General features: G+C 45.1%; 2 protein-coding genes across 9 annotated transcripts in view; both read left to right on the forward strand.

The window, feature by feature from the left end:
• The window catches only part of LOC109543391 (protein TANC2), a 44,127-nt gene extending 36,584 nt beyond the window's left edge, over positions 1-7,543 (forward strand). For all 7 annotated transcript variants that reach the window (XM_019913078.2, XM_019913081.2, XM_019913082.2 and 4 more), the window contains 9 exons: positions 42-146; positions 202-420; positions 1,633-1,872; positions 1,926-3,863; positions 4,048-4,314; positions 6,038-6,181; positions 6,243-6,450; positions 6,624-6,819; positions 6,873-7,543. In XM_019913078.2, the coding sequence (XP_019768637.2) occupies positions 42-146; positions 202-420; positions 1,633-1,872; positions 1,926-3,863; positions 4,048-4,314; positions 6,038-6,181; positions 6,243-6,450; positions 6,624-6,819; positions 6,873-7,154 (3,599 nt within the window). In that variant the 3' untranslated portion in view covers positions 7,155-7,543. The remainder of the gene's footprint in view (positions 1-41; positions 147-201; positions 421-1,632; positions 1,873-1,925; positions 3,864-4,047; positions 4,315-6,037; positions 6,182-6,242; positions 6,451-6,623; positions 6,820-6,872) is intronic.
• Positions 7,544-8,749: 1,206 nt separating this feature from the next.
• The window catches only part of LOC109543421, a 16,902-nt gene continuing 13,409 nt past the window's right edge, over positions 8,750-12,242 (forward strand). The window contains exon 1 of one of the 2 annotated variants that reach the window (XM_019913133.2): positions 8,750-9,135. In XM_019913133.2, the coding sequence (XP_019768692.1) occupies positions 9,122-9,135 (14 nt within the window). In that variant the 5' untranslated portion in view covers positions 8,750-9,121. Of the gene's footprint in view, positions 9,136-10,865; positions 10,887-12,242 lie in introns of those variants that run through there. The other variant, XM_048661470.1, reaches the window with a different exon arrangement.

The raw sequence follows: 12,242 nt of genomic DNA on the forward strand, positions 1-12,242 counted from the left end.
AGGGCGCCCATGACAAATTAACAAAAACCTCCCTGTTTCAGACGATGAGGCCACCATCAAGCCACCGTCAGTGAAGCAGTCATCCGACAATGACATGTACATGCGACTGGGACTGTTGCTGGGCGACAGCGCAAGAAGGACCAAAGGTAAACGAGGACAACGCAAAAACGAGTTATTATTTTAGAGAATTTTTCATGGCAGGAGTCTACAATCCGGAGTCCTGCTCGTCATTGGCCAGCTACGAAACCACCGCCATGATGTCGACCAATACCAGCCCAGTATCGACGCTGACCGGCAGCTCAGAGGATCCGCATCGGACCAATCCCAGCTCAGATAGCGTGGCTTCGCTCATGTCCATGTCCATGTCGGGTCAGAGCAACTGCAGCTCCAGCCCACTGAGTCGCCGTCATAGCGTAACTAGTGAGTAATTTTTAGTTTCTTCTACTGGCCATAGCGAGGCTGTTTTTCATCCGGTTTCAAAAATGTAACCCCCAGTTGAAAGAGGAGTTCTTGTTCTCGAGAAGGAGATTGGAAGAGTGAAAATCGTGTGACTAGTTAGAGAGTCCCAGAAGATGTTAAGAGACGGCTACACCTGCACGGTTTTGCCGATAACCCATAACACATGTTCTTCATTTCATTTTGAAAATTTGAAAAATGTTTAGCCTGGGATATTGTCTCTGGGTTAACGGTGCGGACTAGGCCTGGGTAACTCAGTACATTTTCTTCACTTTTTTTCACATGACTTTTTTCACTTGTTTTTAGATTTGTTTTAAGCGCCATTTATTAATTAATTATATTTTGAAAATTTCAGAATTTTCAAGTTTTAGCCAAGTTACTCTTTCTTCTAAATGCTTAATTTTCTAGTTTCACTTAAAAATGCTGACAATCTTAAGGTATTTTCCGTGAAAAATTATGAAATAAATTTCAAATCCTTCGTCGCTTTGTAAAAAGTTTTGAAATCCTATTACAGCTTCGAATTTGGAACAAAAATCAAATTATCATCAAAAAACGAACAGAATAAGCGAAAGTTTATTACAGATTACTTAGAAATCTTATTACCTCCATACCTCTGAAGACTGCAGATTGTTTAAAAAAATGTGTTTTTTTAGTTTTGACTGATTTTTTTCCTTTAAGTTCTTCTACTCAAAAACGCTCTATTTTGCAGAGTTTTACTTAAAAATACTAACGGTCTGGAGGTCTTTTACGCGAAAAATTACAAGATAAATGTATAGCTGTGTAAAAATTGTCTTCAGGTATTTTTAGTGCGGACTGGTCAAGAACGTCACCAGGAAAGACACCCGAAGAATATATTTATTTGTCTTTTTCTACTGCCTACCACGCTGCTGTTTTTATCGGGATTTCAATAGAAAATGCGCTGTTTTAAAGCCGATGTCTTGCCATTCAAAGCACACTTTAAAGAATCCATTTTTTTTCACAATCAAGAGCGTGCCAGAAGATGTTAAAGTGAAGGTGCAGTGGGGCAGTTTGGTCCATAACTTCCTTATGCGCCATCTGACATCGAAAATTTAAAAACCCTTAGAAAGCCCTTAAAATTCCCACAACAGCTTCTTCAAACATCCACTTTTACTCCGATTTTTTCCGACTGTTGTAATAAAAAATGGCCGATTTCAGCCGCCCAACCTGGCCAAGTGGAGGACCTGAATCTGTTCAAGAACAGAAGAACGTGCGTCCGACGATCAGCACGCGCTGGAATCGCCCTCAAAGGCGTGGTGGACCCGAAAATCCGCTTCGCCCAATACCGGGCGCCTCAACTCACCCTCAAGCCGCTGTTCTTTGAGGTGCCCCTCCAGGAACGCGACCCTCTTTTCCTGGGCCGGCACTGGCTGATTAAGCACATGGAGGAAGTGATTAGTACGAAAATTCCCAGAAGTTAGTAAGCAGGCGTAATCAAAAACTCATTCCAGACTCCTCCAGTCCTGGCATCCTCCTGACCGGAAGCCCTGGCACCGGAAAAACCGCGCTGGTGCTCCAACTGGTCGACTACAGCTGCTTTGGGAGGCGCAAAGAGCCAGTTTACCAATCCATCCACTCCCCGGAACGTTCTAGAAGCCCGCAGTCGTCCATCTACGGGCCCATTGACTTGGTGTCGGAAAAGATCAAGCATCTGGCCAGCAGCATCGTGGCCTACCATTTCTGCCAGGCGGACAACAACAACACCTGCCTAGTGCCGGACTTCATCCACTCTTTAGCTGCGCAACTTTGCCAGGCTCCTCAACTGGCCGCCTATCGGGAGTATCTGCTCAATGAGCCCACGCTGCAAACGGTGCTGTCGCTTAAAGAATGCATCGCCAATCCGGACCTGGCCTTCACTAGGGGTATCTTGGAGCCGCTGGCCAGCCTGCGAAGAGTGGGCAAAATCGACAACCTCAACTGCACCATCCTGGTGGACGCCCTGTGCGACGCAGAATACCATCGGCCCGACCATGGGGACACCATCACCACATTCCTGCTCAAGCACATCCCGAACTTCCCTGGCTGGCTGAAGGTGGTCGCGACTGTTCGCACTCACCTCCTGGAGCTGATGAAGCAGTTCCCGTTCACCAGAATCAGCCTGGATCAGGCGCAGTGCAACGAGCACATCCAGAAGGACGTGCTCGGCTACATCCAGTTCCGGCTGCAGAACAGCCCCAGCATCCAGACCAATGTGACTCTGTCCAACAACGGAAAGCTGGAAAGTGGCACGGTGTGCCAGCACAAGTTCTCCCAGCACCTGCTCAGCCTGGCGCAAGGATCCTTCCTGTTCGCCAAGCTGACGCTGGATCTCCTGGAAAAGGGCCAGCTGGTGGCCAAGTCTTCCGGGTACAAAGTGCTGCCCGTCACGCTCTCCCAGATTTATCTGCTTCACTTCAACTTGCGCTTCCCCACCATCAGGTCCTTCGAGAAAGTGGCCCCCATTCTCAGCGTGTGTTTGGCTGGCCTCTACCCGCTCACCCTACTGGAGATCTTCTATTCCGTCAATGCCCTGTTGCGCGACAACTTCATTCCCTGGAAGGAGTTCCTGCAGCGCTTCAAGCTCCTGTCCGGCTTCCTGGTGAAGCGGCTGGACAACACCTACATGTTCTTCCACCCCTCGTTCAGGGAGTGGCTGATGCGTAGGGACGACAACGAGGCCACCAAGTTCCTCTGCGACTTGCGCTCTGGCCATGCAGGCATCGCCTTCCGGCTGTCCAGAGTGCAGGCGCCGCTGGACGCCGAAAAAACCCTCGAACTGGGCCATCACATCCTCAAGGCCCACGTCTACAGGAACATGCCGCTGGGGCAGCTCAGCTCCCGGGACTTGCAGGCTTTCTGGGTGACGCAAGGCTCGGAAAATGTGTCAGCGGCAGTTTGCCATCTGAGGAACATCTACAGCCCCAATGTGAAAGTCTCCAGGCTGTTGTTGCTGGCGGGCGCCAGCCCCAACTATGTCACCGAGTTCTTGGGGAAGGCGCCAGTGCTGTGCATGTACGCCAACGAGGGGAACGTGCCCATGGTGTCCCTGCTGCTGGAGTTTGGGGCTGATGTGGAGCTGCCCACTAGTCAAGGGCAGACGGCGCTGTCACTGGCTAGCTCGAAAGGACATTGCGACGTTGTGAGGCAGCTGGTGGCGGCAGGCGCCAGCCCGGGACATGCAGACGCTGTGGGGTACTGCCCCTTGGTTCACGCGGCCAGAAACGGCTGTCTTAATGTCGTTGGGTACCTGTTGGCGTGCGATTGGGTGCTCAAGCACCCGAATGACGTGGAGCTGGCAGAGGCGGCGCAGCAGGCGCTCATTGCGGCAGCAGGACAAGGACACACGGAGATTGTTGAGTATCTGCTTGATATGGCCGAGGTCACCGCTGACATGGCCGATTCTATTACTGGTAAGAGGTTTCTCCTAGTTCAACGTCCCGATTGTTTAGGTCAGGTGATCGAGGTGGCCTAGCTACTGTTCCAGCTTAACTGTTGGAACTGCGGCCTACAGCCTCTATTGAATAACTGAAACAATCATTCGAGTTATTTTATCCAGTTAAATACACGTTTTTTTGATGTGATGTGTTATTTCAGGAGAAACTGCTTTGACAGTGGCGGCATCCAATGGCTGTCATACCGTTTGCTCGGCCCTGATCAGTCGAGGGGCCAGCATTTCCGTGAAGAATCGCAAGGATGTGACGCCCCTGCTCATTGCAGTAAAAGAGGGGCATTGGGCAGTGGCGGAGCGCCTGATCCAGAACCATGCGGCCATCGAGCAGATGGACGAAACCGGGCGGACGCCGCTGATATTGGCTGCTGCCGAAGGCCATTTGGGCCTCATCGATCTGCTGTTGGATAAAGGTAGGCTTTTATCCGGAATTATTGACTCGGGCTAACTAACTTCATTGGAATTCATCACTCGAGCAACTTTACATTTGGTCACCAGTGTATAACAAGCGTGCTTTCCCGGGGCGAGTGCGACAGATACATCGCTCACTCAGGCAGCGGAGAGAGACAGCCAATAAAGTCTGGGAACTGTTCTGGTTGTATTTAAACTGTTGCAAGATTGAAGTGGTTAATTTTTTTGCTAAGGGATGTCCCTTCAAAACCGGAAACTAATGAAAGCTGCTGGCGTATTGCGAACGAACTAAGTTGCAGTAAACGCCCAATTAAATTCGTTGTTTGTCTATCAATATTCTCCAAACTAATGGGAATAAATCGGGAATTCGGAAGCCACAACACGCGGCTTAATGAGTGCGGATTGAATCGCGTGTAACCATTTATCTAGTCGGCTTAGAGGCTTGGATAAGCGAAAATCCACCAACATAATAATCGGCCAAAATCCGAGCTAATGCGGGGATTTAATGGTTTTTTTGGGTCTTTCAAATCGAAACAAAAAAGACACTGCAATCCTCAACCAGCTTATAATGTAGCTAATTGTTTAGCGCTCAAATCGCATAATTTGTCGAATTTTCCTCCATTGGTTGGAGCGAAATGCACCTGATGCCCAGCGACATATAAGGCGATAAAAACTAGGGATTGTCAAAATTCTTCTTCAACCGCAACCAAACAGTGTCATTTTATCAACTCATCAACTTTTTATATCTATACTCCTTTACATTTGTTGACCATTGTATAACAAAGCGTGCTTTCCCGGGGCGAGTGCAACAGATGCATCGCCCCCTCAGGCAGCGGAGAGAGACAGCCAATTGAGTATGGGGACTGTTCTGCGTGTATATAAACTGTTGCAAGTTTGGAGTGGTTGATTTTTCGCTAAAGGATGTCCATTTTGAAAACCGGAAACTAATGAAAGCTACAGGCGTATTACGAACGCACTAATTTGCATTAAGCGCCCAATTCAATTCGTTGTTTGTGTATCGATATTCTCCAAACTAATGGGAGTAAAATCGGGAATTCGGAAGCCACAACACGCGGCTTAATGAGTGCAGATTGAATCGCGTGTAAACATTTATCTAGTCGGCTTATAGGATTGGATAAGCGAAAATCCACCAACATAATAATCGGGTAAAATCCGAGCAAACGCGGGGATTTAATGATTTTTTTGGGGCAATTGAAGTCGAAGCAAAAAAGACACTTCAATTCCCAACCGGCTTATAACGTGGCTGATTGTTTAGCTGAAATCGCATAGTATGTGGCATCCTTCATTGGTTGGAGCGCGATGCACCTAATGCACAGCGGGCGATTAGACAAAATAAGACGATAAAAACTAGATATTATCAAAATTCATCTTCAACCGCAAAGAGACAGTTTCAAGTTATCAACTTATCAAATTTTCATATTTATGCTGCTTTACATTTGTTCACCAGTGTATAACAAAGCACCACCCACGGCAAGTGCGACCGACACATCGCTTACTGCACGCAGCAGAGAGAGAAATACAAACGAGTATCCCAAAAGTGCTGGGTCGATATAAACTGTTAACCAATTGAACTAACCGTTTTTCTTAAAAAATATGACAGAATCGAGTTTTTTAACTAGGCACTCGTGCAATCTTGCCAAAGACACTTTGGGGGCGTTTGCCTCAATTTTAAAATGATAAATCATCTATAATAATCTCCTCCAGGTTCGGACCTGACCAAGCAGGACAAAGACGGGCTGACGCCACTCTGCTGGGCCTGCCTTAGAGGCAAAGTTCAAGCGGCGCAAAGTCTGGTGGAACGGGGGGCCAATATCAACCACCACGACCGAACCGGGCGCACTCCTCTAGGTGCTTAATCCTTTGGAGGAATCTTTAGTTCATCTAAACATTTTGCTCGTATTGCATGCAGATCTGGCCGCCTACAACGGGAACCCGACTCTAGTCCAGTTTCTCCTGGATCGAGGCGCGATTATTGAACACGTGGACATCAATGGAATGCGGCCTCTGGACCGCGCCATTGGCTGCAAAAACGTCCAAGTGGTGCAGTGCTTCCTGAAGAAAGGGGCAAAGTTGGGGCCGGCAACGTGGGCCATGGCAGCAGGCAAACCCGATATAATGTAAGCAATTTTTCAAATCACTTCAATTCTCGACCAGCTTATTACGCGCTACAATTTGGTGATGCCCATCTCTCTCTCACCTGCAGTGGCAAGCTGCCCCAATACAGGTCGAGCTGTGCACCCACAGCCCTTTAATAAACTGCTTGAAAATTGAACGTAAAGCGAATTTTCAGGCTGATACTCCTCAACAAGCTTCTGGAGGATGGCAACGTGCTGTACCGCAAGAGCCGCCTGACGGAAGCCGCCCACCGATACCAATACGCCCTGAAAAAGTTCCCTAGTGATGATCAGGGCGAGCACAACCAAGCCTTTCATCAGCTCCAGATCAACTTTCTGCTGAATTTTTCGCGATGCAAGCGCAAGCTTAATGTGAGTTTTCGCAGCTTGGAATTAGGGCGGGTTTTACGGGGTTTCGTTTGCAGGAGCCGGAGGAAGCAATCGAGCTGGCCAATGAAGCCCTGGCAATGAAGCCGGACTCCTACGAAGCCTACTATGCCTTGGCCAAAGCCAAGCTGGACCTAGAGGAGTTCGAGTGCGCCTTGAGGGATGTGCAGGAGGCGCAAAAACTCTCACCCAGCCAGCACGTGGAGGTGAAGAAAGTGCTGGCTTTTCTTCAGGAGGAGATCGTGAATAAAATGTCCCCAGGGAATCGGCTACAGTTGCACCGGAATCACGCGGTTTCAGTCGACACTCTTCATCAGTAAAACGGGCCTTGAGGCAATAAGACAAGACTGACTTTGTGAATATTTTCTACTTAGTGTATATAGATTTTTTTATTATTTTTTAGAATATCTTATTTATTTCTGTTGTTATTTTTTATTGATTTAATCATTCCTGGAGGGGCTGCGCCCCTCAATCACTTTTTCTGTTAGTTTTCTTTTTTCTACGCCACTGTGTACATACGCATACTTTAGGCCTAGTTTTAGTGTCTTGCCGGTGCCCAGTTTGGGTTCAGTATTTTTTTGGAGTTTTCTAATTTATTCTTGTTGACGCTGAAACGGTTTGACTGTGTGGTTGTATAAAGTGTCCTTATACAGGTTATTATTGTTCATAAAAAAGGTAATAAATGATATTTAAATTTGCCGTTATAGTACACAAATTGTTTATTTTTTTTGTAATCCCAATTTTTGACTGATTAGTTCAATTTTCTCCTAAAGTGGCACCCTTTAACGAAAAAATCAACCACTTCAATTTTGCAACCGTTTATATACACCCAGCACATTTCCCATACTCAATTGGCTGTCTCGCTCCGTTGCCTGAGTGGGCGATGCATCTGTCGCTCTTGCCGTGGGAAGGCACGCTGTATTATAAACTGGTGAACAATTGTAAAGTAGCCAAAATTTGATGAGTTGATAAATGGAAACTGATTGTTTGCGGTGGACGATTAATTTTTATAATCCCCATTTTTATCGCCTTATTTTGCGTAATCGCCCGCTGTGTATCATGTGCATCTCGCTCCAACCAATGGAGGGGAAAAATGCGACAGACTATGTTATTTGAGCGATCAACAATCAGCCACGTTATAAGCTGGTTGGCGATTGAAGTGCCTTTTTTGCTTCCACTTCAATTCAGACGCAACAGAAACATTAAATTCCCGCGTTAGTTCGGATTTTCCCGATTATTATGTTGGTGGATTTTCGCTAATCTACGGACTAGATAAATGTTTGCACGCAATTCAATCTGCACTCATTAAGCCGCGGGTTGTGGCTTCCGAATTCCCGATTTTATTCCCATTAGTTTGGAGAATATTGATAGGCAAACAGCGAATTTAATTGGGCGTTTACTGCAAATTACTTCGCTTGTAATACGCAGTAGTTTTCATTAGTAGTTGCTTTTAATGTTTGTTTCGGATTTTGAAGTCACTCTTCAGCGAAAAAATCAACATCTTCAATTTTGCAACAGTTTATAAACCCCCAGCACATTTCCCATACGCAATTGGCTGTCTCTCTCCGCTGCTTGAGTGGGCGATGCGTCTGTCGCTCTCGCCCTGGGAAAGCACGCTTTGTTATACACTGGTGAACAAATGCAAAGTAAGCTAAAACTGAAAAAAAGAAAATTTTATGAGTTGATGAATGAAAGGGATGTTGACTGCTTGAAGATGAATGAGTCGGGGGTTGAATACGATTATGACGCATAGAATTACCCAGGCTTCGACCCGGCGCCCAGCCATCTGTTGATTGCGAGCCCTTTGAAGGGCGGCATCGTACAGTGAATAATTAGGGCGACTAAGAAGGGCCGTGAAAGAAGCGGACAGTCGCTGGGAATTGCGCAATGCCGAAAGCCAGACGAAGACAGCGACAGCTTCCTACCTGTAGAGTTGGGCAGGAGGCGGCAATCCTGCTGGTTCGAAACGTCAGGTGTGCACGCGACCACACCGTTTCAGTTCGCGTTATTCGCGGCCGAAAACCCGAATGTTTGCATCGAAAGTCGCAGGAAACCGCTGGTTGCTGTTAGTTCTTCGTCGGGAGGAAAAAGCGGCGCCGAACAACTAGGAAAACAATGTTTGTATTGGGGCTTCGCAACTGTGATTCTGAGCTCCTGCTGTGGTCTGATTGAGACAATTTGGGGATGGATTTTTTGAAAAAGTGTCCACTTTTGGTGATTATGGGCCAACAACTGTAGGGCCAAAGTGTGGTTCATCTCGTATCCTGCAGCCGCGCCAACCTGCACCATGCACAAAGAAAGGTCAGTTTTTCATTCGATAATGGACAGGATTTCCGTGCTATTGCACTAGCACGGTAACCCGATACCCGGATGGCGTTACTTAATCATCTGCAGCCGTTTGTTATGCAATTTAGCTGCAGCTGCGGCCTTTATTTAAACAAGCAAAGTTTCCATGCAAAAACAACAAGTTTTCCAACATTTTACGTGGATTTGTTCGACAATGCGTCGCTAAAACACCCGAGTCCTGTTAGATGGAAATGGGTACCATCTGGCGCAAAATTCATGTGCGGTCGCCCATCTGTAAAATCCCGCATTATCTCATCAAATCGGCGACAATTCTCGTTGTTGTTGTTGTTTACTCGCTCTAGATCAGCAACTTAGAAAGTTGAAGAATGAAGACAGAACAGTACCGAAACGGTCATCAATCATGCAACCGCGAAAGGTTAAAGTTGAAGAACAGCAACGAAATCGTGCAACTCAAGTCGCGAGTTCTTCAGCTCTTCCGGCTGAAAACCGTAAATAAATCTACCGAAATCGGACGATACTAATCAATAGGCATGTTGTTCGGTCCCATCCAGCTGGAGCACGGCACATCACATGGAATCAATGGAGCAAAGAGGAAATAATAAAGGACTTTGCATGAAATCGCAATGGTTTTCCATGAATAGCTCCATTATAACGCAATTTTGCTCTTGTCTGTAGCGTGATCTCAAATAATTGGCCTGTGAACTCCATCAATAACGGATGGACGGCCAACAACAACATAATTCTTTGGAAAATTTGTTCTAAGAGGTTTTTGTTCACCATCATATCAAATGCAAACATTGTTTCAATATCTAGTTAAAACTTGGCTATTTTAATTGGCTGACCCTGTATATTTCAAAAGAAATATGACGGCGGCTGCGAATTAGTCAAGCTCGTTGATACTCGGGTAATTTCGTTGAATTTGTCACTTACTTCAAGCTTCTTCAAGTGGGTTACAAGCACGATTTGCTCCACAAAGGTTTCGAAAAATTCCAGTTTTTGCGCAGTTTTTTAAGGCAAACTGACGACTTTCTCAAAAACAATACAGCAGGGCAATTTTATAACCAAAAAGGAGCAGGTTAATTTTTAATTTGAAGCTTTTCTGATGTTTGTTGACAACCGCTAGATGGTTCTAAGGTTACGTGTGAAGCCCTTTTCATTGCGTTGCTCGTTTTCGTGAAAAGCATCAGGAAATCGATATTTTTAAGCTTCCTTCTGACTTTTTTGACGCCCCTGTATCACCTTCAACTGAAAATATCAGCAGATTTGGTTGAAGACAATGTTTCCGTCCATAGTTGAAATGTTAGAAATTTAACTGGCTCACCCTGTACACGCAATAGGAAATACGTCATCGGCTGTCAAAAATCCAAGTTCGTTAATTCTCGGGAAGTTTCGTTTAATTAGTCAGTTGTTTGAAGTGGCTTGCAAGCTTACAGTGCGCGATTCGTTCCGATTAGATTTCGAAAAATCCCGGATGTTTCCACGTTCCTTGGGGAAAAATCATGACTTTTCCAAAAAGGAAGTTTTTCTTTACAGTTTAGTGGTGTTCTTCTGGCCGCTAGGGCCATTTTAGAGTCAAAAACGCGATTTTTAAATCCAGGTGTTTCTGACGTTTATTGACAACCGCGGGTCGTTAACCTAGCAAACCGTTACTGGCAAGGAATACGGTGTATTGGGGACACTCAAGTGGCTGCTCGTGACTTTTTTGGACTATTTGAGACAATTTCTCCCAAAAAAGCAGCTTAATGGTAGGTGCGATTTACCTAAATTTGATTTTAGTTCAAAATACATATTAAAGTTCAAGCTTAATCTTCGTTATACAGGGTGTCCGCAATGAATCCGGGACTCAAAAACAGGATTGTTTTTAGCACGAGTTCAACTCGTTTTTGGCATGGATTTGGAATTCTTTTGCGATAATTTCCCAAATATACAGGGTGCGCCAATTTCCATTTCATTTTCGGCATTTCTTACCTTTTTCCTGACTTTCCATGTGAAGCTTTTTTGTTCCATTCTGCAAAAGTAATGTCGATTTTTTATTCCTTTTTCTTACGCCTAAATATCTCAATTTGGGGCATTAATCTGGAAAAGGTCTCATTAGTTGAAACGCAGTGATGCTGTGCCATTTCCTCACCATTCAAGCCTTAAAACTGAATAACCCAATTTTGTTGTCTAAGGCCTGCTCTATGGCACTTCCATTCAAAGCCGCCTTAGTCAAGTTTCACATTAAATAGCCCTGCTCTAATATTCTAATCTCCATTATGGAGCTGTTGGGAATATGGGGAAGAGAAAGAGGCTCATAACAGTGGATACAGTTTAGGTGGAGATTTGGCCTAGATGGGAGAAAGTCGGGCATTTTTCTCCTAATAGTCCAAACTAGTTCAAATACTTACTTTCCAACCTGCCGTTTGGCCGGGATTTGGTAATCACAATAATTACTCTAAATATGAACAAGTTTATTCTGTAGCGATGTTATTAAACGAGCGAACTCGTGACAATTGAAATTGTTTTATTGCATTTCGCTGAAATGCCCCTGTTTCACCACAAATTGAGTTCGTTTAGATTTTTTTTCGGCCCATTCAACGATATTTAAATCAGTTTTATTGTTATTTTAATACAGCCGCGGTCCAATCGAATGGCTGCGGTATTGTTTAATAATAAATGAACAGCGGAGCGGGGTCACCTACATTCCGCTTCGCACCGCTGGCAAAGAATACGAAACCCATTTTTATTTATTATCGTATAAATTAGTTTTGCGCATTTTTGCTTAATTAATTTTAACGAGAATTCACACGGTTCTGGGCCTGGGTGTCTCGTGCAAACGCGAATACGGTCACTCAAGCTTCGAGATCATTTGCATGCTAATTCGATCGTTGTTTTCTGTTTCTTTGTGAAAGTTTCATTTTTCCTTTTTTTGTTTGTTTTCTCACCCCTGCTCGCATTAATCGGCTGTGTCCTCGTGCCGCACTAGACTTATAAATAAAGACCGCATAAAAAAGCACAAAAACATGGAAAAAAAGTGCTTAAAAAAGCACAAAATTAAAAAAAAAGGATTTGAAAAAAATGAAAACAAGTAATGATAATATATTGTTATTTTTATTTATTAT

Source organism: Dendroctonus ponderosae, unplaced genomic scaffold (genome assembly GCF_020466585.1).
Source record: "Dendroctonus ponderosae isolate FM_Combo_2020 unplaced genomic scaffold, Dpon_F_20191213v2 Dpon_F_20191213_1, whole genome shotgun sequence".
In the NCBI taxonomy this organism is placed as follows: Eukaryota; Metazoa; Arthropoda; class Insecta; order Coleoptera; family Curculionidae; genus Dendroctonus; species Dendroctonus ponderosae.